The sequence below is a fragment of the Sorex araneus genome, chromosome 1, assembly GCF_027595985.1.
Source record: "Sorex araneus isolate mSorAra2 chromosome 1, mSorAra2.pri, whole genome shotgun sequence".
Taxonomy (NCBI): Eukaryota; Metazoa; Chordata; class Mammalia; order Eulipotyphla; family Soricidae; genus Sorex; species Sorex araneus.
The window spans coordinates 249,478,643-249,504,564 of record NC_073302.1 but is presented as its reverse complement, the minus strand read 5'-3'; the positions used below and the strand labels follow the sequence as shown (position 1 = coordinate 249,504,564).

The following is a 25,922-nucleotide window of genomic DNA, read 5'->3' as shown; positions in this document are numbered from 1 at the left end:
TATAATCTATTTTTAATTTTAAAATGTATGCAGGTGAAACAAAAGTATTTTCATCAGGAACTAAAATAGTTTAATTGACTATTAATCTGTTATGTATATGACTTTTTAATATACTGCATTACAACCTTTATCTTATTTCACATATATGATCCTTTTTGAAGCTGTGGTAGCTGAATTGTTGAAATGTCAGTGATAGTAAGTATCGTAAGTTCAGGTTTGCTCTTTTGTTTCAGACAACGATTTATGAAGACTCTGTTGCAGCTCATCTTACGAAAATCATCAATTCTGATGAACATGCAGTGGTCTTATCATCAGCCAAGTGAGTTATGGAGTTGAAATCATGAAATAGTTCTAATAGTTCTATGGTGATATTCAAAGGAAACCTGTTTCTTACTGTGTATGGGTTTCATTGTGATTTTTAAAAAGTTTATGAAGTGGCTTATAAAATTTGACATACGAAATTTGAGTTTTTCTAAAATTCACTATAGCAACTTATTTGAAGAGGAATATATTATTAAGAGAATATATTTTTGATGATTCACTTGAAATATTTTTGTTAAAAAGGTACAGTAAGGGAGTTTAATAAAAGTTTTAATTTAGTGAAGTATTTATGATTACAGTTTAGAAGACATTTGGTTATAATTATTTTCAATATTGTTTAGGAATTGTTTATATCAGGAAAAAGGGAAATAATGATGATTTTTTAAAATACCATTTCTCAGCATGCTTAATTTTTATAATTTACTGTAATTCAGAGTTAATCAGATTTTAGTACAGTCCTCAGATGGAGCCAAAATTACTTGACCTTACTATCACGGATGGTGTCTAACTGGAACTTAGAGTTGAGTTTTGAAGCATCTATTTTATATGAAGTCAGGAGAACTGGCAAGTCGACTAGAGAAAGAAGGGTGAGACTAACTGAAAATTTCAACTACTGATGAACAGTAATCAGGGCTTAAGTTATACCAGTGTTATGGATGAGTGGTACAGCCATATACCCAAAACACTGACTCAACAAAACTGAAACCATGAGCTCTAGGCTGCAGCCACTGGAACTTTGTAATGTGCCTGTCAAGTTGACAAGTGGGGATGGGGGTTGGGGGTTTGGCTGGGGAGGGAATCTGGGAACACTGGTGGAGAGAAGTTTACAGTGACGGTGGGACTGCTGTTGAAGTATTATATGCCTAAAACTCAGCTATATGAAAATTCCAACAGATAAACAGATTAGTTATTTAGGAGTCTAGCTTACAGAGTAATATAACTATTATGGGCAAGGCCTGGAGAGATAGTACAGTGGGTTGGGTGCTTGCCTAGCAAGCTACTGTCCTGGGTTTGATCTGTGGCTCCCCATATGGTCCCCCGAGTCCTTCGAAGAGTGAATCCTAAGTAACACCGGACGTGGACCCCCAAACCACCACCACTACCAACAATAGTAACAACAGCAACAAATATATGTATAACTATTATGGGGTCAGGGAGATAGGATTGGGTTTAAGGGACTTGCTTGGCATGCAAACAACCCTAGTTCAATCTCTGGTGCCATGTATTGTCCCCCCACATTCTGCCAGGAGTGACCTGATAACCAACCATCTTCAGTCTATTTGTCAGCATTTCATCATTTGCTGCTTATTTTCTTTTTTTCTCTTTTTATTTGTTTGTTTTGGTTTAGTGTGGGTGTCTTACAGCTGTGGCACTCAGAACTTACTTCTGACTGTGTGATCTGGATCACTTTTGGTGGGGCCTGGGGAGCCAAATGTGGTGCTGGGTGTCCACTTGGGGTTGACTGCATACAAGGCAAGCGTCTTAACCCCTGTATTCTCTCACCAGCTTACTCTATTGCATTAAAAAAAATTACAGGATCTCTAAGCAAACCTGAGCAATTACACTCTGCTTTCTGTGTGTATATTTTGTTAGAAGCATACTAATACCAGTGTTTCAACATCTTTATTACTCAATCTATATTCCACCTCTGCCAATTATTATGGTGTTATTTAAAAAAAATTCACATGGTTCAAATAAAAATCTTAAGATGGTACACATATTAAATTTGAATGATCTGTCTCTTTAAAATTGGTACTAGTTCTCTGTGCTTAAAGTGTACTATTAAGTCATAAAAAATGCACAATAAAATACCAGCTTTTTACGGTTACAACTTGGTGATTAGGTAGTAGACACACATGCACAGTCTCATACACATCCATGTAACTTCGACCTATAAAATAATTCCTTTTGTCAATGCCATTTACTTATTAAATGGCATGATACTAAGGCAGAATATTTTAACCCTTTTGTTCATATTTATATTTGCTTCATAAAATAGTAATTCCCAGTTACCTTAATTTTTTTGAACATTTTGAAGTGCTGAAAGGATTATAAACAAGTTAACTAATGCAGTTAACATAGGTTAACTGAGTAATGTCAACATTTCTCTGACTTTGGGGTTTTGAATATTTGCTGTGCTAACATGAGTTGTCTTCTGAGAACTGAAAGTAGTACTGGTTAACAAATTTATATGTCATTTATCAATAGAAATGAAAACCAGTATTATTTATAAACGCAATTTTTCTGTAGACAAAACACCAGAAAAATGGGTCGTTGGTAGGAAAGATCAGTAAGATTGGACCATTGTTATAAAACCCAAGAATTAATCAGTTTAATTAATTAAAGTTTTAGTTTTGGACCATACCCAGTGTTGCTAAGGGCTTACTCCTAGTTCTGTGCTTAGGAATCCCTCTTGGCAGAGCAGTGGGGAGGGGAACATAAATGGTGCCAAGGACTGAGCCTGGGTTAGCCATGTGTGAGGCAAGTGCCCTGGGTGTTCTCTCTCTAGGTGTTCTGTCTGACTCCAGATTTTAGATGTGGTTTCTAACTTTAGTGATAATTTAGGTGAATCGCCCTCAATGAATAAACTCATAGATAGGTAGGGGATTTTATAGATTATACATTGATCCTTAGAAATCCCCTTTATTGTCTAGTTGGAATTTCTTAGAACAAATGAAAAATGTATTTTTTAGGTTCTTGAAGGAAAATCATCAACCATGTTAAATTTGTTAGCTTCACCTGAATATTTGATGCATACAGTCCACTGAGTATTCAGCTTCAAAGGACAAGAACAAAATTAAACAAAATGCTGCAAATATCATAACAAGATTATGTTGACACTAATTATAGTAGCATGTAATTAGGACTTTGAATTACTTTTAGCATTATGGGGGAAAATCCTTGCTCCATCTTCAGTTACTTTATTTTTGCATGTTTCCTGGAAACCTTTATTAAAGTAGGAAACATTCTGTTGGAGCCTTGTCTTCCACGTACTGTACTAAATACATTTTAAAATGGTTTGTCTCCAATTTCCAAGTTGTCAGTTGCTGTGACTCTGAACACATGCTACATTTAAATGTCTATTTATTTCTATTTTTAAAACTATCTTCAATTTGGAAGGTAATTAAAAAGCTAATTCATCCTTCCAAGAATGTAAATATCCTATATCTTCTGGAATATATGGAACTTTACAAATGCTTTGCACATTGCATGTGGCAGTCCTCTCTTAAGCTGTATTATCCATCAGCCTCCTTTTGCCTCAGCAACATGGCACACCTGAGGACTGGTACCTCTGCTACCTCCCCTCTCATTCTCACATGGATGAACAGCATGCTGGCTTCCCCAGGAGTCAGCAATACAGCAGCAGAAGTAGCTATGGAAACGGGTGACGTATGCGGGTCTACAAATTCAAATGAAAATTAAAGAAGATTTTTTTAATGATTTAATAATTTATTTTCAAATGGATTGAGTTCATGCTTTGAATACAAGGGGAACCTGTTTGATACCTGATACTACATATGACCTAAATACCACCAGGAGTGACCCTTGAGCACTGAGGCTGGGATATCTTGGGTGTGGCCTTTCCTAATGTTTTTTAAAGATTTTTAATGGCAAGACACCCTCTATTTTATGCTTATATAAAGAGGAAGGACTGTCAGTATCTCCCCTAGAAGTCAGATGTATTAAAGAAATTCTCAATAAGTGAGGAGAAATTTCTGACATTTTAAGAAAGCCATTAAAATAGTAAAATATTACATGAACAAGGACAAAACTTCATGTGAAGCATGACTGTATTCCTAATCTGGATTTTCTGTGTAAATAGATAAAGCCAATGACCAAGACATCTGGTCATGAACATGGTATAGTATATATAAATGCTGATTTATTGGGCTGTACCTTTGAAACCTACATGATTTTTATAAACCAATGTGATTTCAGTTTAAGGAAAGAAAGAAAAACTACCTAAAAATACTTGAAGGTTAAGAAAGAGTACCTTTTCGGGCCTGGAGCGATAGCACAGTGGGTAGGGCGTTTGCCTTGCACGCGGCTGACCCGGGTTCGATTCCCAGCATCCCATATGGTCCCCTGAGCACCGCCAGGGGTAATTCCTGAGTGCAGAGCCAGGAGTAACCCCTGTGCATCGCCGGGTGTGACCCAGAAAGAAAAAAAAAAAAGAAAGAGCACCTTTTCCAGGTGAAATCTAGAAATGATTACAATGTGAAAAGCAAAAAAAAATATTATTAGAAGCAAAAAATTTCTGGTATTTTGGGGACCAGAGTGATAGTACAGCGGGTGGGGGTCTACCTTGCATGTGGCTGACCTGGTTTCTATCCCCGGTGTCCCCCGAGCACTGCCAGGGTTAATTCCTGAGTGCAGAGCCAGGAATAATCCCTGAGCATCACTGGGTGACCCAAAAACAAAAAAAGAATTTCTGTTATCGGGGGAGGGGGGCACACCCAGCAGTGCTCAGCGCTTATACTCCTGGTTCTTTTTTTTTTTTTCTTTTTCTTTTTTTGGGTCACACCCAGCAATGCACAGCGGTTACTTCTGGCTCTGCACTCAGGAATTACTCCTGGTGGTGCTCGGGGGAACATATGGGATGCTGGGAATTGGACCCAGGATGGCCGCGTGCAAGGCAAACGCCCTACCCACAGTACTATCGTGCCAGTCCCATACTCCTGGTTCTATATTCAGGAATTAATCCCGGCAGTTCTTGGGGACCTGTGGAGTGCTAGGGATCAAACCCGGGTTGATCATGTGCAAAGCAATCATCCTACCCACTGTACTATCGTTTTGGCCCCAGTAACTTACTGTTTTAGATGATAAATATGAAGATTGGAGAGGTACATGTATGTATGTGCATATTTGTGACTGTGTGCTGGGGAGTGCATGTGTGTTGTGTCTTGTATCCTGGATCGGTTGAAGGACTTGATTTCATAATACTTAGCTATCTGGAAATTTTACTGTTATGTCCCTCACATAATAAATGAAATTGTGAATGTAATAGAAAATAACTAGCTGCTGGAACCTGGTTCTTTTTCCCCAAATTCCTCAGTCAATATCAGTACTTAAGACTGAGCATTATTCTTTTGGAATAAGCAGATTCTGTATTTTGATCACTCTCTGCCTTGCTACAACAGTCTTGCTATGGGTTATTGTTTTGAGGTTGTTTTGGCGGGGAGGGCGTGCTCAGTGACCGTTCCAGCAGCTGGAACCACAGGGTTCGACTTCAGTGCTCACCCTCACCAGTATTGCTGGGCTTGGAAGCCTCTGATCAATGTCAGGTCTCAAACTTGGTCCCTCTGTTTGCAAGGCACTTGCCCTTCACTGCCGATCACCCCCCTGCCCTTGCCCATTGTTTATAATCATTCAACAGCCCCAAAGATTTTTTAAAAAACAGTTTGCTTTTTTAGTTTCAGATTTTTTTCTTTCTTCCTCATCCTCTAAGAGCCATATATTGTGAACACCAAGAAAGCCTAAATTAAATTAGTCTCATGTCTCACTGCATTGGGGATCTTAAGAAAAACAAACGATGCATTTACAAGGAACAATCCTGTTCACGTCACTGGATGGTTCAGAGCATAATATAACACTTCTTTTCTCTATGAGCAGGGTAAGCGTATGCAGGTGGCGAACAGTAGCATGATGACTGACTCTATCGGGTATACTGTAGGGACAGCACACATGACGAATTGGTCCTTTCAGGGTCTGTTGTTGCGAACATAGATGAGGTGCAGGTGATGGCAATTTGTTTTTCCAATGGCAGCTACACAAATCCTTCTAAAGATACAATTCAAGAAATGTGTGTCTTTCGTCCTCTCATGCCCCAGAGACTTGCACACATCAAAAAGATGAAGTTATAAAATTTGCTATTATATAGATGGATCTGAAGAGTGTCTTGCGGAGTGACATGAGTCAAAGGGAGAGGGACAGACACAGAATGACTTCACTCATTTGCAGGATATAAAGAAAGTAGAGGAGTAATGAATACTCAACGATAATAGAAATGAAGGGCAGGAAAATGGGTCCATAGTAGGAAGTTGACATTGCAGGGATACAGGAGTAAGGTCAAGGACCAGTACAACAATGATTGAAGGAAGTGCTCATTCTGGACAAGGACTAGATCCTAAAAGGAGATAAAATGATATGCTATGCATAATGCCCTGTCAGTAACAGTATTGTGAACCGAACTATCTAAATGCAATAAAGGAAAATAAAGTCCCCTTCAGGCAGGCTGGGGGCGGTGGGGAAACTGTGAATATTGATCTAGGGAAGTGGGCACTGGTGAAGGGATGGATACTCCAACATTGTACCCCTGAAACTTAGTTATAATGATTTTATAACTTTGCATTCACAATGATTCAATAAATTATTTTTTAACTAGTAAAAAATAAAGAAAAAAAAGAAATGTGTGTCTTCGCTTTAAAGTCAATTTTATTTGAATTATATAGAGTAGTATTCTTCAGCCATGGATCCACAGCTTAGAATGGTTGACAGCCACTGGTATCTTCCCCCACCCCAACCTCAGTTGCGAGATCTGATGCAGGCTAAGTGAAGGTCTGCAGGTGAGAAGTTGGAGGCACTGACATAGAGCAAGCTTCTTCATGTGCACATGGATCACTTGGCGTGTCTTGAATGTATTAGGACTTGAATCTAAGTTACACAGCAGGTAGAGACATAGATTTAGATGTAAGTGATCCTGGGGCTGGAGCGATAGCCCAGCGGGTAGGGCGTTTGCCTTGCACGCGGCCAACCTGGGTTTGAATCCCAGCATCCCATATGGTCCCCTGAGCACTGCCAGGAGTAATTCTTGAATGTAGAACCAGGAGTAACCCCTGTGCATCGCCAGGTGTGACCCAAAAAGCAAAAAAAAAAAAAAAAAAAAAAAAAAGATGTAAGTGATCCTGGTATTATGACAGCTTGGTAATTGTGCTTTTTCTTTTTGGTTTTTGGGCCACACTGTGATGTTCAGAGATTACTCCTGGCTCGGCACTGAGGAATTACTCCTGGCAGTGCTCAGGGGACTGTAGGGATGCCGGGGGTCGAACCTGGGTCTGCCTCATGCAAGGCCAGCACCCTATCAGCTGTACTATCTCTCTGGCCCCATAATTGTGCTTATTTTAAAACATATTTATAAATTAATGCAAATCAATTAAGTTTACTGAATTGCACAATTTTCTTCTTCAAAGGATTCTGTGTGACACCGTAAAGGACTTCGTGGCCAAAGTAGAGAAGTCACATGAGAAAACATTGGAAAACGCTGTTGTCGCAGAAGCCGTGGCCAGTAAAGTAAGAGGGATAGGTCTGGGGCATCAAATTTTGGTTTTTAATCCCCCACTGACCAATATAAGACTGAGCTGTATTTTGCGAATTAAGTAATGGTTTTTCTGCCAACACATCTTCAATCAAAGGGAAGATTCCTTTTGATGACATTGGGCACGTTAATGGTGGTGTGATCATAGATGAAAAATTGCTTTTGAATCAGGTGTGGTATGAGGATTCAAAAAATTACTTTACAGTTATCATTTAATGTGGTTAACATACATATATATAAAACACATAATATAGCTTAATGTTTTAATCATGTAGTTGTCCTTCATTTCTATAATATAGTAGGAAGACTGCATTATCCTAAAAGACAGTCATGAAATGATCTTTGTAACTCAGATCCCTTTGTTTGTGGACTGACCTATTGGAGAAGGGCAGTTCATGTCTTGGGACCATGGCAGAGAAGCTGCTTTCCATTTCTAGGCACACCTCAGGGTTTCATTCCCTTCTGGCCTTCATGGTTGGGTTGACTAGAAGGATGAACTCAACTAGGACCCTTGTCCCCAGTCAGGTTTCTCTTTCTTTCCTTGCCTTTTTCATTTAAACACTTTTTCCCTTCACGAACTTTCTAAAATAACAGTTAACAGGATCTTAGAAGCTTCTGTCTTTGCCTTCATATGCTCGTGGCAGGACATTTGTACAAAAGGCTTGGCTAGAACTCTGGAATCTGCAAAGGGAAATCACCTCCCCCCCCACCTTCCCCACCCCCCTACCCCCTGAACCCTGCTATCTGCAAGGTTGAATGAAAGGAAGGAAAAACCAAAGGAACCTGTGTGTTTTTAGCCTCTTTCTATTGTTTTTCTATTTTGGGGAGAGCTGCAAAAAATAGAAAGTCTCTCTAGCTTATACTATTTTCTTGTAACTGTTTCTGCTGTAGCTTTGTCTTGGCATGTCATCAAAGACAGATACGTGGAGGGAGAAATGACTGGAAATTGTGTGTAGATCAAAGGCTGATTAGGCAGTTGGAACAGCAACTCCAGTTTTAATGGTTCCGTAGCCCCAGTCATTTAGGAAAATTTGGTGCCTGTTTTTCTTTCTGCCTCTGTCCTTTTCTTCTTCACCCTAGTGCGTTTTGCTTTTTTTTTAATTTACTTTTTTTTCAAAAAAGTTTTTATTAGTGAATCACCGTGAGGTGCAGTTACAGACTTAAAAAACTTTCATGCTTGCATTTCAGTCATGCAATGGTCGAGTGTCCGTCCCTCCACCTGTGCCCATTTTCCACCACCAATTGTCCCAGCGTCCCTCCCACCACCTCCATCCCGTCCTCCCCCCACTCTACCCTGCCTCTGTGGCAGGGCATTCCCTTTTGCTCTCTGTCTCCTTTTGGGTGTTGTGGTTTGCAGTAGAGGTATTAAGTGGCTGTCATGTTCAGTCTGTAGTCTATTTTCAGCCCGAGTGAATAGTCCTCTGGGCACTGTTCGTGCCTTGTAAACCAAAGCTCTGCTTTACAAAGCAAGGCAGTAGCTTCATCCTGAGTTTATGGTGCTCAGAAGAGTATCATAAGCTAATTGTTTATTTTTAAAGAATTTTATGTGGAGCTGGAGAGAGAATACAGCAAGTTAGGCACTTGTCTTGCAGACAGCAGCCTTGGCTTCAGACCCCAGCACAACCTGTGGTCCCCGAGCACCAGCAGGAGTGATTTCGATCACAGAGCCAGGAGTAAGTCCTGAGCACTGCCAGATGGAGCCCCAGACCAAAAAATAAATAAATAATCAAAATTTTCAAAGGTTGTACAGCATTTTGTGTTATATGTAGCATATTTTGTATAATGTATAAATTTTTGTGACATACAGATATTTTCTCTTGAGAAGAAAATAGGTTGACAAAGATTATAAGGACTTTTACTCATAAAATGAGGCTGGAATGATTCTGGAAGTATAAATCAATACATTTACATGAAAATAACATACCATTTAAATTGCAAAATTTTCACTCTATTATATTTCAGAGGCATAATTTATAATTAATAGCCAGCTCACGGTGAATAAGATATAGGCAATTTACATTTATTTTGCCATATCTATATATTTTATTATTGACTTATCATTAGTTTACATTATTATGGAATTTCAAGGATTTGGCTTTATGCCTCTCTATGTGTGCAATTCTCACGGCATCTACCATCAAAGTTCCAATGACATCCATCAGAAAAAGATCTCTCTGACCTTTCCTCCCACCCTTTCCCTCTGGTAACTACCATAAGTTTTGCTTTTTATCAGTTTGGGTGTGCTAGTAATTCATACTTTATTATTGGTGAAATAACCTGATCATTCTTAGTTATTACTTTGCTTACCATAATTATTTCAACTTTGATCCACTTTTCCCCCAAAGAGCACCATTTTGTCTTTGAAAGGCCAGAGTAGTGCTCCACTGGGTATATATAGCGTATTCTTTGTGCAGTTATCTCTGGATGGACATTTTAGTTATTTCCATTGTTTCACAATTGTGAATAATGCTGCAGTGAAGAGAGGGATGAAGCTATCCTGTTGAGCTGGTTTTCATATCAGTTGGATAAAAGCTGATAAAAGCTTGGTTTTCATAACACTTGGATAAAAACCTACCTGTGGTAATGCTGGATCATAAGAAATTTCTTTAAAAAAAATTGAAAGGAATCTCCATGCTGCAGAGCCAATAGTGTACTAGAGTTTTCTTTTTTCCATACCCTCATCAACATCATCATTGTTGAATACTGTCCATTTCTTGACTACAGTCCATTCTCAGTTGTGTGAGGTGATATCTCACAGTAGTTTGCTTTGCATTTCCTTTACAAACTCAGTATATTGAGCATTTTTCCCATGTATCTGTGAACCATCTGTGTGTCTTATTGGGAGAACTATTTGAGATTTTTGTCTATTTTGTGAGTGGGTTGCTTGTTTTTTTTTCTTCTTTTAATTGTTGGCTTGTCTGAGCTCTTTATTTTGACTATTAACCCCCTTTCAGATGTCTGGTGTAAAGATTTTTCTCTCAATTGCTAAATTGATTTTTGATTCTTGAAATTTCTTTTGCTAAGCTTTTAAATTTGATGTAATTCTATTTAACTCCTACCTTTGCTTTCACATCCATTTGAATTGAGTTTCCAAATACATTTTTGATGATGAGGCCCTGGAGTATATTACCTATAGTTTTACCTATGTTTTTGTGGTTTTCACCCTAATGTCTCAGTCTTTAATTCATTATGAGATAACTTTTAAGAATGGTGTTAGTGATCAAGTTCCTTCCTCCTTCCTCCCTCCCTCCCTCCCTCCCTCCCTCCCTCCCTCCCTCCCTCCCTCCCTTCCTTCCTTCCTTCCTTCCTTCCTTCCTTCCTTCCTTCCTTCCTTCCTTCCTTCCTTCCTTCCTTCCTTCCTTCCTTCCTTCTCTCTCTCTCTCTCTCTCTCTCTCTTCTTTCTTTCTTTCTTTCTTTCTTTCTTTCTTTCTTTCTTTCTTTCTTTCTTTCTTTCTTTCTTTCTTTCTTTCTTTCTCTTTTGCATGTGGAAGTTCAATTTTCCTAACATCTATTGAAGAAACTGACTTTTTCCCATATATGCATTTGTCTCTTTTATTAGAGATTAGGTGTCTCTATACATGTGGATTAAAATCCACATGATTTGTCCATGATTTGTCCTTTTTCTTCTGATTCCAAACTATTTAAACTCCTGTTGCTTTGTAATATAATTTAAAGTCAGGGAGTGCAGTTACTCCATTTTTCTTTTCTTATTTCCAGAAGAGTTTTTCCTAGTTTAGTCTTTGGTAGTTTAACAACTTTTTTTTTTTTAAATCTGTTCTGTTTCCTTGAACAGTTGCATTAATACATTCTGAGATGGAGGTCTCCCAACAGTGCTCCGGAGTCCAGTGGCTACTCTTGACCAATCTTCTCAGTGCCAGGACCTGATGGTACAGTGCTGCCAGGGCTTAGCAGTGCCAGAACACCAGGGCCTTCTCTGCTGTGCTAGTGGCAGCACTTGCATCCTTTCTTAAATTTAATTCCAGGTTATTTCATCTTTTTTTGATACAACTGTAAATAAAATTATTTTTCAAACATATTTTTTAAAAGAAACTTTCTTCCAATTCATTATTTGTCTATAAAGACAGCAGAGTTATTTGTGCTAATTTCATATCCTGTCACTTTAATAAACCCATTGATTTTTTCTAGGATTTTTTTTTTTTTTGCTTTTTGGGTCACACCTGGCTATGCACAGGGGTTACTCCTGGCTCTGTAGTCAGGAATTACTGCTGGCGGTGCTCAGGGGACCATATGGGGTGCTAGGAATTGAACCAGGGTCAGCCTCGTGCAAGGCAAATGCCCTACCTGCTGTGTTATCACTCCAGCCCCTCTAGGATTTTTTTGGTGTGGAGTTTTCAGGGGTTTTCCATTAATATTATCACCCACAAATAGGAATAGTTTCACTTCTTTTCCAATTTGATTTTTATGTTTATTTTTTATTGAATCACTGTGAGATAGCGATATTACAAAGCTGTCCGTGGTTGGGTTTTATCCATACAGTGTTCTAACACCCATTCCCCCATCAGTGTGCATTTCCGACCACCAGCATCCCCACTTTCCCTCTCCTAATCCCTGCCCCCATCACTTTCCTTCTTTGCCTCTCTCTGTCCTTTTTTTTTTTTTAATTTTTTATTGAGTCACCATGTGGAAAGTTACAAAGTTTTCAGGTTTAAATCTCAGTTATACAATGCTCGAATACCCATCCCTTCACCAGTGCTCATATTCCACCACCAAGAATCCCAGTATAGCTCCACCCCGCCCCCCCACACCCCTAACCCCCCCCACGCCCCTAGCCCCCCCACCCTTAGCCCCCCCCCCGCCTATGTAACTAATAAATTTCACTTTACTTTCACTTTGATTGCATACAATATTTCAACAAAACTCACTATTATTGTTTGGAGTCTCTCCCCTAAAGTCAGACCTGCTGAAAAGGAAGCATTAGATAATTTGTTTTCCATTGCTGAGGATGAAGAGGTATGAGGTCGAGTGACCACACTTAGCCTCTCAGTTTTGGGTTTCTGTAATTTAGTATTTTAGTAACTAAGTCCAGAGAGATATCCAAGTACTAAGTGGTCATCGTGTATTTTCAGGGAGTTTACTATTTTAATGGGGAAGGTACAGCTGGAGTAGCCTTTGTAACTGGGTGGCAGTTTTGGGGTGCGGATGTGACTGTGGAGGTTTCCGGAAGTACAGGGAGGTAGCCCATCCCAACTCCTAGAAGCCTAGAGATTTCAGTCACAAAACCTGCATACCCGAATTTTCAGCGGGTTGATTTCTTGGTGAGGTCTGTCTCAGGACAAAATCCAGGCATGGCAGCAATTTTGGATTGTGGGAGCAAGTGGCTTTGGGGGCTGTGTGTGGGCGGGCACTGGGCTAACCCACCCTACTCCGGAATATACCTCAGATTATTCAGCCATGTATGGGTCTGAGATTTACTGCGTGTTTTTTTAAATCTTTATTGAGATTTATTTCTGAGTCCCTGGAGCAAGGCTGATAAATGAGCTTTGTGTGGCAGAGCCAGAGGCAGTTTGTGGGCACGGCTCCTGCGTACCTAAATTCTGGCTGTTTAATTTCTTGGAAAACTTGGTCTCAAGGGACCTCAGAGGCACAGCGGCAACTTTGGGGCATCAGGAGGCTAGAGGACAGTGTCAGGCCGCTGGCAATCTCGCCCCACAGGTCCAGGTTGACCCGCTGGTGGTGCTGTGCGCCCCCAGGCTCCAGTGGCAATGGGCAGCAGTGACCAAGCTGGGGCCAGGGCGAGGGTCTGGGTGGCTACTGTATGCAGCTTGGGTGCTCTGGGCGGGCTGTCACCACCAGTCCAGGACAGTGGTGGTCAGGGCACCCTGCCAACAGGCACTGGACCTGCCCGAGTCACCGAGGTCACCTGAGCTGACCTCCCATGGTGGGAACTCAGGACTCCCCCTCAACTCTGCGAGTGACCTGTACTAAGCTCTATTCATTCACAAAAGTCTGCTGCGTCAGCAGCCTCATCGTAGTGGTCAGTTTGGGGCCAGTGGCCACACTGCCACTGTCATCACCAGTCCCACTCTGGGCTGGCATCCGTGTGGTTTGCGCCAGGTTGGTTTTGCTTAGAGGAGCTCTTTTTTGAGAGATATTTGCATTCATTCTGGGAGAAATTTTATGACCCCATTGGCCAAGTGTTCAGAGCCTGTAGAGCGGCCACCGATCCACCACATCGGTGCCTGGAGCAAGGCCAGTGCTGCCCACACTGAGTCCCCTGGATTCTTTTTATGAGAGAGACAGAGACAGAGACAGAGAGGTGGGGGGAGGGAGAGAGAAGGAAGGGAGACAGAAAGAGATAGGTGGGGGAAGAGTGAGAGAGGGAGGAGGGAAGGGAGGGAGGGAGACACACAAAGAGAGGTGGGGGAGGGAGGGAGGGAAACAGAGAGAGACAGAGACAGAGAGACGGGGGGGAAGAGAGAGAGAGAGAGAGAGAGAGAGAGAGAGAGAGAGCGCATGTACATCTAATTGCTCTACTCAACAGCACTTCCAAAATTAATGTTGAAAGTAGTGGTGAAGATGCTTTTGAATCTGGGTCTCACTCCCAAGTTTTTAGGGAAAAGCTTTAATATTTTCTACCATTGACCTTATGAAGTATGTTTATTCTGTTCCCAACATATGGAGTGTTTTTATCTTAAGTTAATTTTGTTGACCCTTCCCAAATGCTTCTTTCAGCATTTATTGGTATGATTATGATTATGTTTCTTTTTGCATCATCTTTTCCTTTGTTCATGTGGTATGCTAAATTGATTTGTATATGTTATGCCTTTTTTTCCAGTCTTGGGATGAATCTTACTTGGTCACGATCAATAAATTCTTTGGTAGAATTTTGAACTTGATTTGAAATAAAATTTGAAGTAAAAAAATCTTTATTTTTGGCAGGAAGTCTGCATCTGTGTTCATCAGGATACTGATTTAATATTTTTGTATATGCCATTCTTTTTCGGTGTGGGAGGGTCAACATGATGCTGTTTTCAGAGACTATTTGGAATTGCCCCTCTTTTATTTATATTCTGAAAGATCTTGAGCAGGATCTATATTAGTTCTTCTTCAAAAGTTTATAGAATTTACTAATGAAGTCTCCTCATCCTCGGATTTTGTTCTCAGAGAGACTTTTGATTGCTGTTTCCATTTCTGTACTTGTGATGCATCTGTTCAAGCTGACTTTCTGTTTTAGTCTTAGAGGGTTGTATTTAATCTTGGCAGGTTGTGTCATTCTGAAAATTTGTTCATTTTTTTTCTAGTTTGTCTGCATATAGATGTTTGGGTAGTCACATTATCTTTCGTATTTATGCATTAGCAGTTGTAAGTTTGTCTCTTTAATTTGTTTTCTAACTTGGTTTTTCCCTCCTTTTTTCTTGGTAAGTCTAGTACAGTGATGTCAATTTTATTGATCCTTTCAGAATACCAGATTTTAGTTTCATTGATCTTTATATCTTTTGGATCTGTTTAATTTGTTTCTACTCTTATTTTTATTATGTTTCTCCTACTGAGTTTCAGTTCTTCCCCCACACACACCTTTTCTTGTGTCCCAGGTATAAGGGAAGATTGTTTATTTGATATTTTTTCTTTATCGATGTTGGCCTATATTGCGGTGAACTTCCCTCTCTATATTGCTTTTGTTGCATCCTATGGATTCTGATAGTTCATCTCTTGTTTTCTATTGTTTGCCAGATAATTTTTTCCCTCTTGAATTTTTTTATTGACACAAAGATTTTTCAGAAGCATGTTGTTTGGTTTCTGCCTATTTTAGGGTTTGTTCCATTTTCTTTCTGATGTTCTAGTCTCATATTATTGTGACTAGAAAAAATAACTTGATGTGTTCAATCTTCACATATTTATTGAATCCCAACATATTTTCTATACTTCAGAATGTTCAGTGTAGGGCTGGAGAGACAGTACCAGGGTTAGAGTGCTTACTTTGCTTGCAGCTGACCCAGGTTCATTTCCAACCACCCCTTATGGTCCCTTGATCTCCACCAGACATGATCCCTGAGCGCAGAGCCAGGAGTAAGTTCTGAGTACTGCCAGGAGTAAACCATCACCTTTCCCCACTCCCTGAAAAAAAAATGTTCAGGGGACACTCGGAAAGAATACCGTATATTCATTTATTTGGAGATAAAAACTTAATAAATTATTACCTCCGCTAAATGGAGATTCATCACTGCATTTTTGTTTTCTTAGTGTTCCATCCTAAATGAGAAGCTTGAACAACTGCTCCAGTCTTTACACGCAGATCTCCAGGCTGCCCCAGTTCCTGGCACCAACACTGTCATCGTAGAAGAAGAGCCAGTGGAATCTTCAAGCGAAGATTCCTTGTGTGAAAGCAAGGAACAGCTCGTAGATGATGCTGCAAAACCCTCTTCCCAGAAACTGGCCAAACCAAAGGAAATAATGCTGCGCGCGAACAGTTTAAAGAAAGCAGTGAGGCAAGTCATTGAAGAAGTCGGAAAAGGTACACATCAGCACGATTAGCTTTTGAAGAAGTTAGCAGTGTTAATATGAGACAGTCCTATTGGTCAGACTGGACACGTGTGAAATGTTTTGAAGACAAAATAGACGATAAAGTCATTTAGCAGTATGTGCGCTATGCCCTATTGACTATTGTTTTTTTTTAATTTAATTTTATTTTTCTAATTTAATTGAGTCATCTTGAGATACACAGCTACAAAGTTGTTCATGATTGACCTGTGTTCATATAATGTTCCAATACCTGTTCTTTCACCAGTGAGCATTTTCCACCTCCAGTGTCCCAGTGTCCTCACTTTCCCTTCCACACGCCATCCTCCTCCCAGCCTGACTGTGGCAGATACTTCTCTCTCTCTCTCTCTCTCTCTCCCCCTCTTTCCCGCTCTCTCCCTCCTCTCTCTCCCCGTTTCTCTGTCTTTCTCTCTCTTCCTCTTTCTCTCTCCCTCTCTCTCATTTTCATTTTAGAAACTGTGGTTTGCAATATTATTACTGAAAGGACACCATGCGTATAACTTTACCTCGTTTTAGGACTCAGTCCTAACCAGTACTCGTTCTTGACCTACTCTGGTCTTCTGGACCACCATAGTAGTGATGCAATACTAAATCTCAGAAAGAAAGCACATTAGAAATGTTGAGCTAAAGTTGAAAATTAGTTTAAAATAGTATTTCTGAAATTTTAAGTGGTGTTGCTTAATTTCAATATTTTAAAACTCTTCTTCCCTTCCTCCTCTGCTCCTTTCCCCCCCTTGCCCTTTTCTCCTGGGACTTTTGTCCAACTGGGCTGGACTTGTCAACTCTAGAACCCAGTGATGCACCAGCAGTGAAGAACTGCTGCTCAGACCTGGAGGTACTTGGGGACCATGCAGTGCTGGGGACAGAACTTTGCACATGCAACTCGTGCACACCTCATGCTCCCTGAGCCATCCTCCAATCACTTTGAAATTCTGAAACACAATTGGGGCTGGAGTGATGATAGTACAGCAGGGAGGGCATTTGCCTTGTGCACAGCCAGTCCGGGTTTGATCCCGGGCATCTCGTATGGTTCCCCTGAGCACCGCTAGGAGTAATTTCTGTGTACAGAGCCAGGAATAACCCTTGAGCATTGCTGGGTGAGACATAAAATACAAACAAAATATCTTGAAATCAATCTGAGGCTGGAAAGATAGGGCAGTAGGTAGGGTACTTGCATTTCACATCGCTGCTCCCCTGCATCCCATTTGGTCCCTCCAGTACCCTCAGGAGTGATTCTTAAGTGTAGAGCCAGGAATAACCCCTGAGCATTTTGTTTGGAACATACCTAGTGTTCCAAACAAAACAAAAACCAAGAAGAAACTGAAACTGTAACAACTCGTGAATTATAGTGGAAACTCCTTATCAATTATTTTTAACTTTTTTGCATTAATGTTTCAAAACATTAAGGCACTATGATTTACAAAATTATTCATAGTTCAGGCACACAGTATTAAAAAAATGAGTGCCATCACCAGTATCCACTTACCTCCACCAAGGTCCCCAGGTTCCTTCCCACTCCCAGTCTGCCCCCTTGACAGACACATTTTTAAGTTTGTTTGCTGTAGTTTGAATCTCATGCTTAGAATATTACTGGCTCTGTAGCTTAGATATATCCATATTATATATTTCTGTACCACTGATGTGCCCAAGGTCCCTGACCCCTACCTCTGTTGGTCTCCCATCCATCTCATCTTAATTTCTCCTTGGTTTCTTTCTTTCCCTATCCTTCTCATTTCTGTAATCTAGGATCAGGGCTGTAACACTGTATGTAGCACTGTCTTCCCATTGTTCATCCATTTGCTCAAGTGCGCACCAGTAACATCTTCATTGTAAGACTTGTTGTTACTGTCTCTGGCATATTGAATATGCCATGGGTAGCTTGCCAGGCATTGCTGTGCGGGCGGGATACTCTCAGTAGCTTGCTGGGCTCTCCGAGAGGGGATGGAGGAATTGAACCTGGGTCAGCCACAAGCAAGGCAAACGCCCTACCTGCTGCGCTGTCGCTCCAGCCCAGGATCAGGGCTATCCTGGGTATCTCCACCTCTGATACCTTGCGTTCTCATGCATTCCCATTTAATGTGTAGTTCCTAAATGTTTCCATTTCTCTTCTGAGGGTTTATAACAGGGGCCCAGAGAGATGGTACAGGAGGTAAGTTCCTTGCGTTGCATAAAGTCAATCCATGTTCAAATCCCTGGCATTACAGATGGTCCTCTGAGCATTCTTGGAGCTCATTTCTTTGTGCATGCAGAGCCAGCTGGCTATCACACTGCTATAATCAATAGCACTGCTCGTTATAGTCCAAGCCTTCAACATCAGAAATTTATAGCAATTCTAATTGTATTTCAATTTTTATATTACCACAATGTGAAAATTCTATTCTCAGATTTTTGATAGTACACTAAAGGATAATTCTTTATATAATATTCAAAACCCCTTTGCAGATTGTAACCCTTAATTAGACTTATATTCTTTAAAGTTCTTACATGCGCTTATTTTTAAAAGACAGTATACTTTTGACAATTTCATTTAGAGATTTTGGCTGTATTGGGGATTGCACCTGGGGCTTTACACATTTGAGGAATTTGTTTTACTGCTGGGCCACATCCTTGGTTTATTTAGGATTGTAATCTTTAGACTTGCAAAACTTACCTCCATTTTTATTGATCATTACTGTTCATTTGTGAGCATGAAACTTTCTCGGTTTCTTTTTAATTTTCCTCAATTAAGCATATGTTAAAATGTTAGGGCTGGAGCGATAGCACAGTGGGTAGGGCATTTGCCTTGCACGAGGCTGACCCAGGTTCTATTCCCAGTATTCCATATGGTCCCCCGAGCACTGCCAGGAGGAATTCCTGAGTGCAGAGCCAGGAGTAACCCCTGAGCATCGCCGAGTTTGACCCAAAAAGCAAACAAAACAGAAAAAAAGTTATGTGTTTTATTTTTACTTGTCCAATAACATTTGTTATAAATTTTTTTATAAAAGTGGTAGATGACCAGACAGTCCACACCAGTGAACCAGTTATTTCATCATTTGAATATGATAGTGCAGAAACAGATGAATCTAAGGACGACTCTAAAGATGATGATGCAAAAGAAGCATTAGCTGGTAAGAAAATTTAAGGAAAAAAATTGGGGGAGGGAAAGAAAGTGTGATTTTGCTTTGAAGTTTTGAAAAAGTGTATTAGTTTGAAATAAATTGATTTCACTTTTTATTTTATTTAGTTTTTTGATATGCAACTTTTGATTTTGTTTTGAGAGGGCCCCAAACCAGGCTGTGCTCAGGGGTAACTCCTGGCTCTGCACTCAGGTGCACTCAAGGATCACTCCTGGCAGGCACCAGGGACCAAATGGGATACTAGGGATTGAACACTTATCAGTTGCTTTGAAAGGCTGTGCTGTACTATCTCTCTGGTTCTTTTTTGTTCTGTTTTGTTTTTCGCTGGTAGAGGAGGTGGGGTTTAGGCCATACCTGGTAGTACTCAGAGCTTACTCCTGGCTCTGCACTTAGGAATTACTTCTGACAGTGCTGAGGGAACTATATCGGGTGCTAGGGATCCAACCTAGTTCAGCCACATGCAAGACAAGTGCCCTTCCCCCTGTACTATTGCTCTGGCCCCTAAATTGGTTGTATTTTTTAACAAGCTTTTCTGAGTCTTGTAAGATACTAAAGTAAAAAGGTAGCACTATTTAGATTATTGTTAGAACTCTTATTACCCTCTTATGTAATAGAGATTACAACAGTAAACTAGGGATTATGATACAAAACAAGATTTAAAACCTTAATATTTTTTGATATAGAATAGAAATATTTTATTAGTCCACAGAGTCTTTTGAGAATAATATGACAGCTGAAAGCCCCATTGTGCTTAAAATTTGACATTTAAATGATTCTACAGACCCGTGAATGAAATTGACCATCTCAGATGACTGGTAATTCTTATGTTGAATCAAAGCTTTAAAGACATAGGGCTTCAGCCATTTCTTTACCGAAATAATTTTTGCCAAGAAGTTTATATGTAAAGTTCTTAAAGAATTTCTCTACCTTTTCATTTGTGCTAGGAATGAATTTATACACCTAATACTTCACATTGTATAAGAAAAAATAATTTTCAAGATAAAAGCCGATGGTACTTAGGGGACCATATGTGGCACAAAGATTGAACAGGGCTCAGCTATGTACTAGATAAGTGCCTTACCCACTCTACTGTCTTCCCAGCTATCTTAATTTTATTTCATCGGGAATTTTATAAGCAAGACTTGCATGTTCTTCTCTGTCCAAATGTTGATCCAAGCTGGATTAGCTGTGGCATTCTTACACAGCTTGTCACATGATAACTCTTGCTAAGATAATAACTCTTTTTGAACAGTTGGTTTTTAAGCACATATTGTAAATGGTTTCCCAACAAGCTAACATCTCACCTAACTCTGTATGTTCTCTTAAACTTGAGACATCCATTGTTGTCTGCAAAAACAACTGAGAAGTCCAGGTGTTGTGCTATACAATTGATATTAAAATAATATAGATCATACAGATTTTTAATGGTACAGAATTTCATTTAATTTTTGGATAGTAATCCAATTTAGTGAAAGATCATAAATAATAGAAGTGTTGCAGTATTTGATAATTATCATTTTAAAGCACACTGACTGTATGATCATTAGTTCATGAGATAATTATGCCTGGGTTGTGCAACATGCAGCACGTTATTAGGTTCAATGAAATGTTATACTTAGAAGAGTCAAGAATAGATAATTTAGTTCCCTGCAATGGAACAACAGTCTTAGCTGTGAAGATGTATGCTGTTGTTTTTTTTTTAATCAAAAGGTGAACATCAAAAAGTTGTTTTTAGACAAAAATATTTGTAGGTCTTCCATTTCTCAAAAAAAAGTGTGACTGCACTGCTACTTTTCTTTAATGCATTTGGACTGTTTTTGAACAAAGGAAGGAGAATGTAAGATTGATAAAGGGGCCGGAGAGGTAGTACAGCGGATAGGACATTTGCCTTGCACATGGTCGACCTGGGTTAGATCCCTGGCATCCCATATGGTACCCCAAGCACTGCCACAAGTGATTACTGAGTGCAGAGGCAGGAGTAACCCTTTAGCATGGTCACTGGGTGTGGCCCAAAAGCAAAAAAAATTTTTTTTATGAAATTATTTTGTAATTAGTTTTAATGGGAGTAAATATACTTGTATTTTCGAATATTTTATAAATTGAGTTTGAGGACTACTTAAAAATTTTATCTTGCTTTTTGGGGGGTGGTGGTGGGGCACATACAGCAGTCTTAAAGCTCACTCCTGGTTCTGTGCTTATGGTTCACTCCTCGAGGGACTCAGAGGACCAGTGAGGTATCAGGAACCAAACCCAGATCAGCCCCATCAAGGCAAGCACCTTATCTACTGTACTATCTAGAAAGATAGGCCCAAGGACTACTATTTTTAAAACATCTGCCAATAGCTCCTCAATTAATGATATTTTCTTTCTATTAAATGTCCCACTTTTTTAAATAGAATTTAAATATTTTTTTGTTTACTTTGAGAGTAGTTCTATGTTGGAATAAGTTTGTTAGAAATATTAAGTATGATAAGAGTATGATAGAGGGGCTAGAGAGATAGCACATTGGGCAGAGCACTTGCCTTGCATGTGACCACCTGGGTTCAATCCCCATTGCCACATATGGTCCCTTGAGCACCACCAGGAGTTATCCCTGAGCATTGGGCTGGAAGTAAGTCCTGAGCACTGCACCCAAAAATGAAACAAAAGAGTATGATAGAAATCACCTTTGAATGAATAATTGAGGATTGCAGAAAAATGATACTGGTTTTATTTGGAAAGTATTTTTATTTTCAATTATAGAAGATAATACTAAGTTGTATTGCACATGTTAACTCTAGGAATTGCATTTATTGTCATAAACCAACATGGTTGCATTGGGAGTATGACACTTTAGTTTGAAAAATCACAAGTCTTTAAAATGAATTTTATCCTGAAATATGGGCTAGTCACATTCATATTCAGAGTATCACTGACCCTTAATTATAGTATGTATCTGTTTCTTGTTGACCTTTATTTGAGGTGAGAGATCAAGATTGGGACCTGTTGCAGATATCTCTCAGAAAGTAGCTTTGTAAAAGCAGGATAGTTAAATCACAAGCACAATATAATAATTTTAGTTCCAGTAATTGATTTTAAGGCTTGGATGTATAGAGGCTTGCTTATGTTTATAGGTTTTCCGTGAACTTTTAAAAAATATGGACTTTCTGTCAACAGTTAAAACTGCACCTCGGTCTCCAGATGGCAGGACCAGTCGTGCCCAAACTGACTCGAGCCCTGGTCCAGTTGTGGCAGCTGGCAAAGAAAACCTCCCTGTACTTAATACCAGAATAATCTGCCCAGGTAGTACAGAGTCGGAAACACTGTCATATATTTAAGCATTTCTGTATAAATATGTATGTGTTCATTTCATGAACTATAGGAATGTAAATTTTCCATTACGGGAATATACATGATACTCTTATCAACCAGAATCCAGAATCTTAAATTTATGTAAATGTAAGAATTGTTTGAAAGTATTAAAATGCTTTCCTGAGAAAGCATACATTCCTGAGAAATTTTGACTGCATGGTTCTACAGTGTAGCCCAACTTGGCATTTATCACATATCCAAGGTATCTCTGGTCCGATTCTGCTAACTGAAGTATCCACAAAGCTTTAAGTTTAGGTTTAAACTAGAAGTTTCTGGTGTTTTCATACTGATCATATTGTTTATTTTGAAACATCTGAGGCATATTTTCCAGCCCCAGTGAAATGAATTTATTTTAGGCTAGGTTAGAAAGAGTGAAAACCAAACGTTTTGGGGTGCAGGGGAGGGAGGAATGTATTGTTGTCTCAGGGATCTTTGTAAGCACCAGCTAATTAATGTCTTAGTGAAAGTCTAGATTTAGTTCACAGTAGATGAGAATCTAATTTATATCCTGTAAAAACCTCCCTCTGGCCCCACACGTTATTTTTGAAAATATACCATAATTCAATAACAATAGTTGGAGATTTTAGTATTTGCTTTTTATTTTTATTTTTTAGTATTCCATTTTTAAATGGTGTGTGGAACAGCTATGCAGATTAACAGTAAAATGATGACTTTAAAAAAAACAAGAAGAACTGTGATGTCTGTAGAATATTCCTGCAACCAGCAGAATACATACTCTGAATTGTGTATGGAACTTTTCTCTGTGATGGATAACTTAATACTCTATAAAACAGTTCTCAGTAAATTTAAGAGGGCTGACATCATCATTCAGAGTATGTTCTCTGACCACGGTTAAGTAAAGTTAGTAACAGAAAGAAATTTGGAAAATTCACTAGTATGTGGGAAAAAAGAGCCGATGAAAAAAGTCACAATAAAAATATAAAAAGACTTTGGTGAAAGCAACATACCAAAGTGTTGGAAGAGTGCTTAAGTAACAGTTACAGCTGTAAGGGCCAGAGAGATAGTATAGGAGATGATGTGGTTGGCTTGCTTTGGACTAAGCTGGGTTTGATCCATGGTGCATATGATCCTCCCAAGCATTGTCAGGAGTCTCTGAGCACAGCCTGGTGTGACTCAAGAACCAAAAAAAATAGTAATAATAAAAAACCCTCAAAACTTTGATACCTCTGATAGATAGTAACTCCATGCTTATAATCAACCTGCATTTAATCCAGTACACATATGTTCCCCTGAATATTACGAGAGAAACCTGTGTAGAACTAGAACCAGGAGGAAGCCCTGAGCACTTTTGGCTTGGCACCCAACATTTTAGCTATAAATACTTCTACCTTAAAAAGTAGAAGTCTCCTTTTGAAGGGGAGTTACTCTTGTGGAGCTTAATTTTTTAATTAACGATCTTTGCATTTTTATATTTTTTTCTATTTAACACTATTTTCAGACAGTAAGGACCTATTGATTTTTTGGTTTGGTTTTTACAGTTTAGTGTCTAGTTTCTACATGAAAGACTAAATTCATGCTTGTAGCTAAGCATGATCTTTGCCAGCTAAATTTGAGATCAGCATTTTAGAAATTTCATGTCAGTGTTTCTACAGTATTGTTTGCTAGTTTTGAAATAGTCATGATAGTGTGCCAAAAAATAACAAGATAGATGTCTCAAAAACATAACTCCCCATCTTAATAAATTACAAAAAGTAAAGCAAATTAAATCCAAAACATGGAGTAGGAAGGATGTAATAAAGATAGAAGTAAATGAAAGATTGGAAATAAATGAAATATAGAAAGCAGTATAGAAAATCAATGAAACCAAAGTTTGCCCTGCGAACAGTTTAGCAATATAGAGAAACTTTCAGCTAGAATAACTAAGGAAAACAAGAGTGTATGCAACTGCTGAAGTCAGAAATAAAAGAGAACCAGATTGTTATGTTCCAATGGTATGAACTATATAAAAATAGAAAGGGTTGTAAGGGAAAACTGTAATACCAGAATGTATGCCATGAGATTTTATAATCCAAATGAAATGGATAATCTGCTAGAAACATACAAATTACCAATATTTTAAATTAATGAAGAAAAAATATTTTTGTTTCAAAGAAGAAAAATTTCAGCAAAGCCTATATAAAACTAAGTAAATTACTAATCAAAAAACGTTCTGGGACCAGAGGCATAGTACATGGATTAAGGCATATGATCCCCGGTACAACATGGTCCCCTGAGTATTGCTGAGTGCAGCCCTGGAGACCCCCAAGCACTGCCAGGCATGGCCCTGAAAGGCCCTGAGCACCTCCCAGAGGGTCCAAGGACTCCCTGCCTCCTCAGGATCTGAGCAGCACAATATCCTAGGGTCCTTGCATTGAACCTCCAGCCTTCTTGGCCAAGAACTGCTAGAAGGGACCTTCAGACCTCTAAGTACTGCTTGGGGGCCCCGGTCCTTCATAAAACCACCCAAAAAAGCCGTTTCCAAAGAGCTTCACTGAAGAGTTGTACCAGATATTTAAAAAATAATTGACGCCATGGGACTGGAGCAATAGCACAGTGGGTAGGGCATTTGCCTTGCATGCGGCTGACCCGGGTTTGATTCCCAGCATCCCATATAGTCTCCTGAACACTGCCAGGGTTGATTCCTGAGTGCAGAGCCAGGAGTAACCCCTGTGCACAGCTGGGTGTGACCCAAAAAGCAAAAAAAAAAAAAAAAAAAATTGACACCATTTCTTTATACACAAACTCTTCCAAAAAACTTAAAGAGGAAGGAAAGGTTTCCAACTCATTTATTGAAACAAGTATTACTCGGTGTAATAATACAAAAACATCACAAGGAAACTGCAAACCAGTATTTCCTTTATGAATTCAGCACAGAAATCCAAAACAAAATGAAAGGATAAAACAATAGCATAAAAAAGAATTACACTCGGTGTTCAGTGAGTGTAAATGCATGCTTGATTTAACATATAAAAATCAATATAATATAAATCATATTAGTGGATTGGTAGATGAAAACTAAGCAATCATTAAGTGGACTCACAAAAAATTATATAAAATAATAATGTTTTCTCTGGTAGTAAAACCACTCAATAAATTTGGAATAGAAAGGAACATCAACTTGGTAAAAATACATCTTTAAAAACCTTAATAACTGGGGCTGGAGTGATAGCACAGCAGGTAAGGCATTTTTCTTGCATGTGGTGGACCCAGATTTGATTCCCAGCATCCCATGTGGTTCCCTGAGCACTGCCAGGAGGAATTCCTGAGTTCAGAGCCAGGAGTAACCCCTGTGCATTGTGGGATGTGACCCAAAAAACAAA

General features: G+C 39.3%; 1 protein-coding gene across 5 annotated transcripts in view; it reads left to right on the top strand.

Moving 5' to 3' along the window:
- Positions 1–25,922, top strand: part of DGKH (diacylglycerol kinase eta) — a 213,777-nt gene that overhangs the window by 141,087 nt on the left and 46,768 nt on the right. For all 5 annotated transcript variants that reach the window (XM_055133507.1, XM_055133278.1, XM_055133331.1 and 2 more), the window contains exons 14-18: positions 234–319; positions 7,512–7,611; positions 15,839–16,109; positions 19,120–19,242; positions 22,408–22,533. In XM_055133507.1, the coding sequence (XP_054989482.1) occupies positions 234–319; positions 7,512–7,611; positions 15,839–16,109; positions 19,120–19,242; positions 22,408–22,533 (706 nt within the window). The remainder of the gene's footprint in view (positions 1–233; positions 320–7,511; positions 7,612–15,838; positions 16,110–19,119; positions 19,243–22,407; positions 22,534–25,922) is intronic.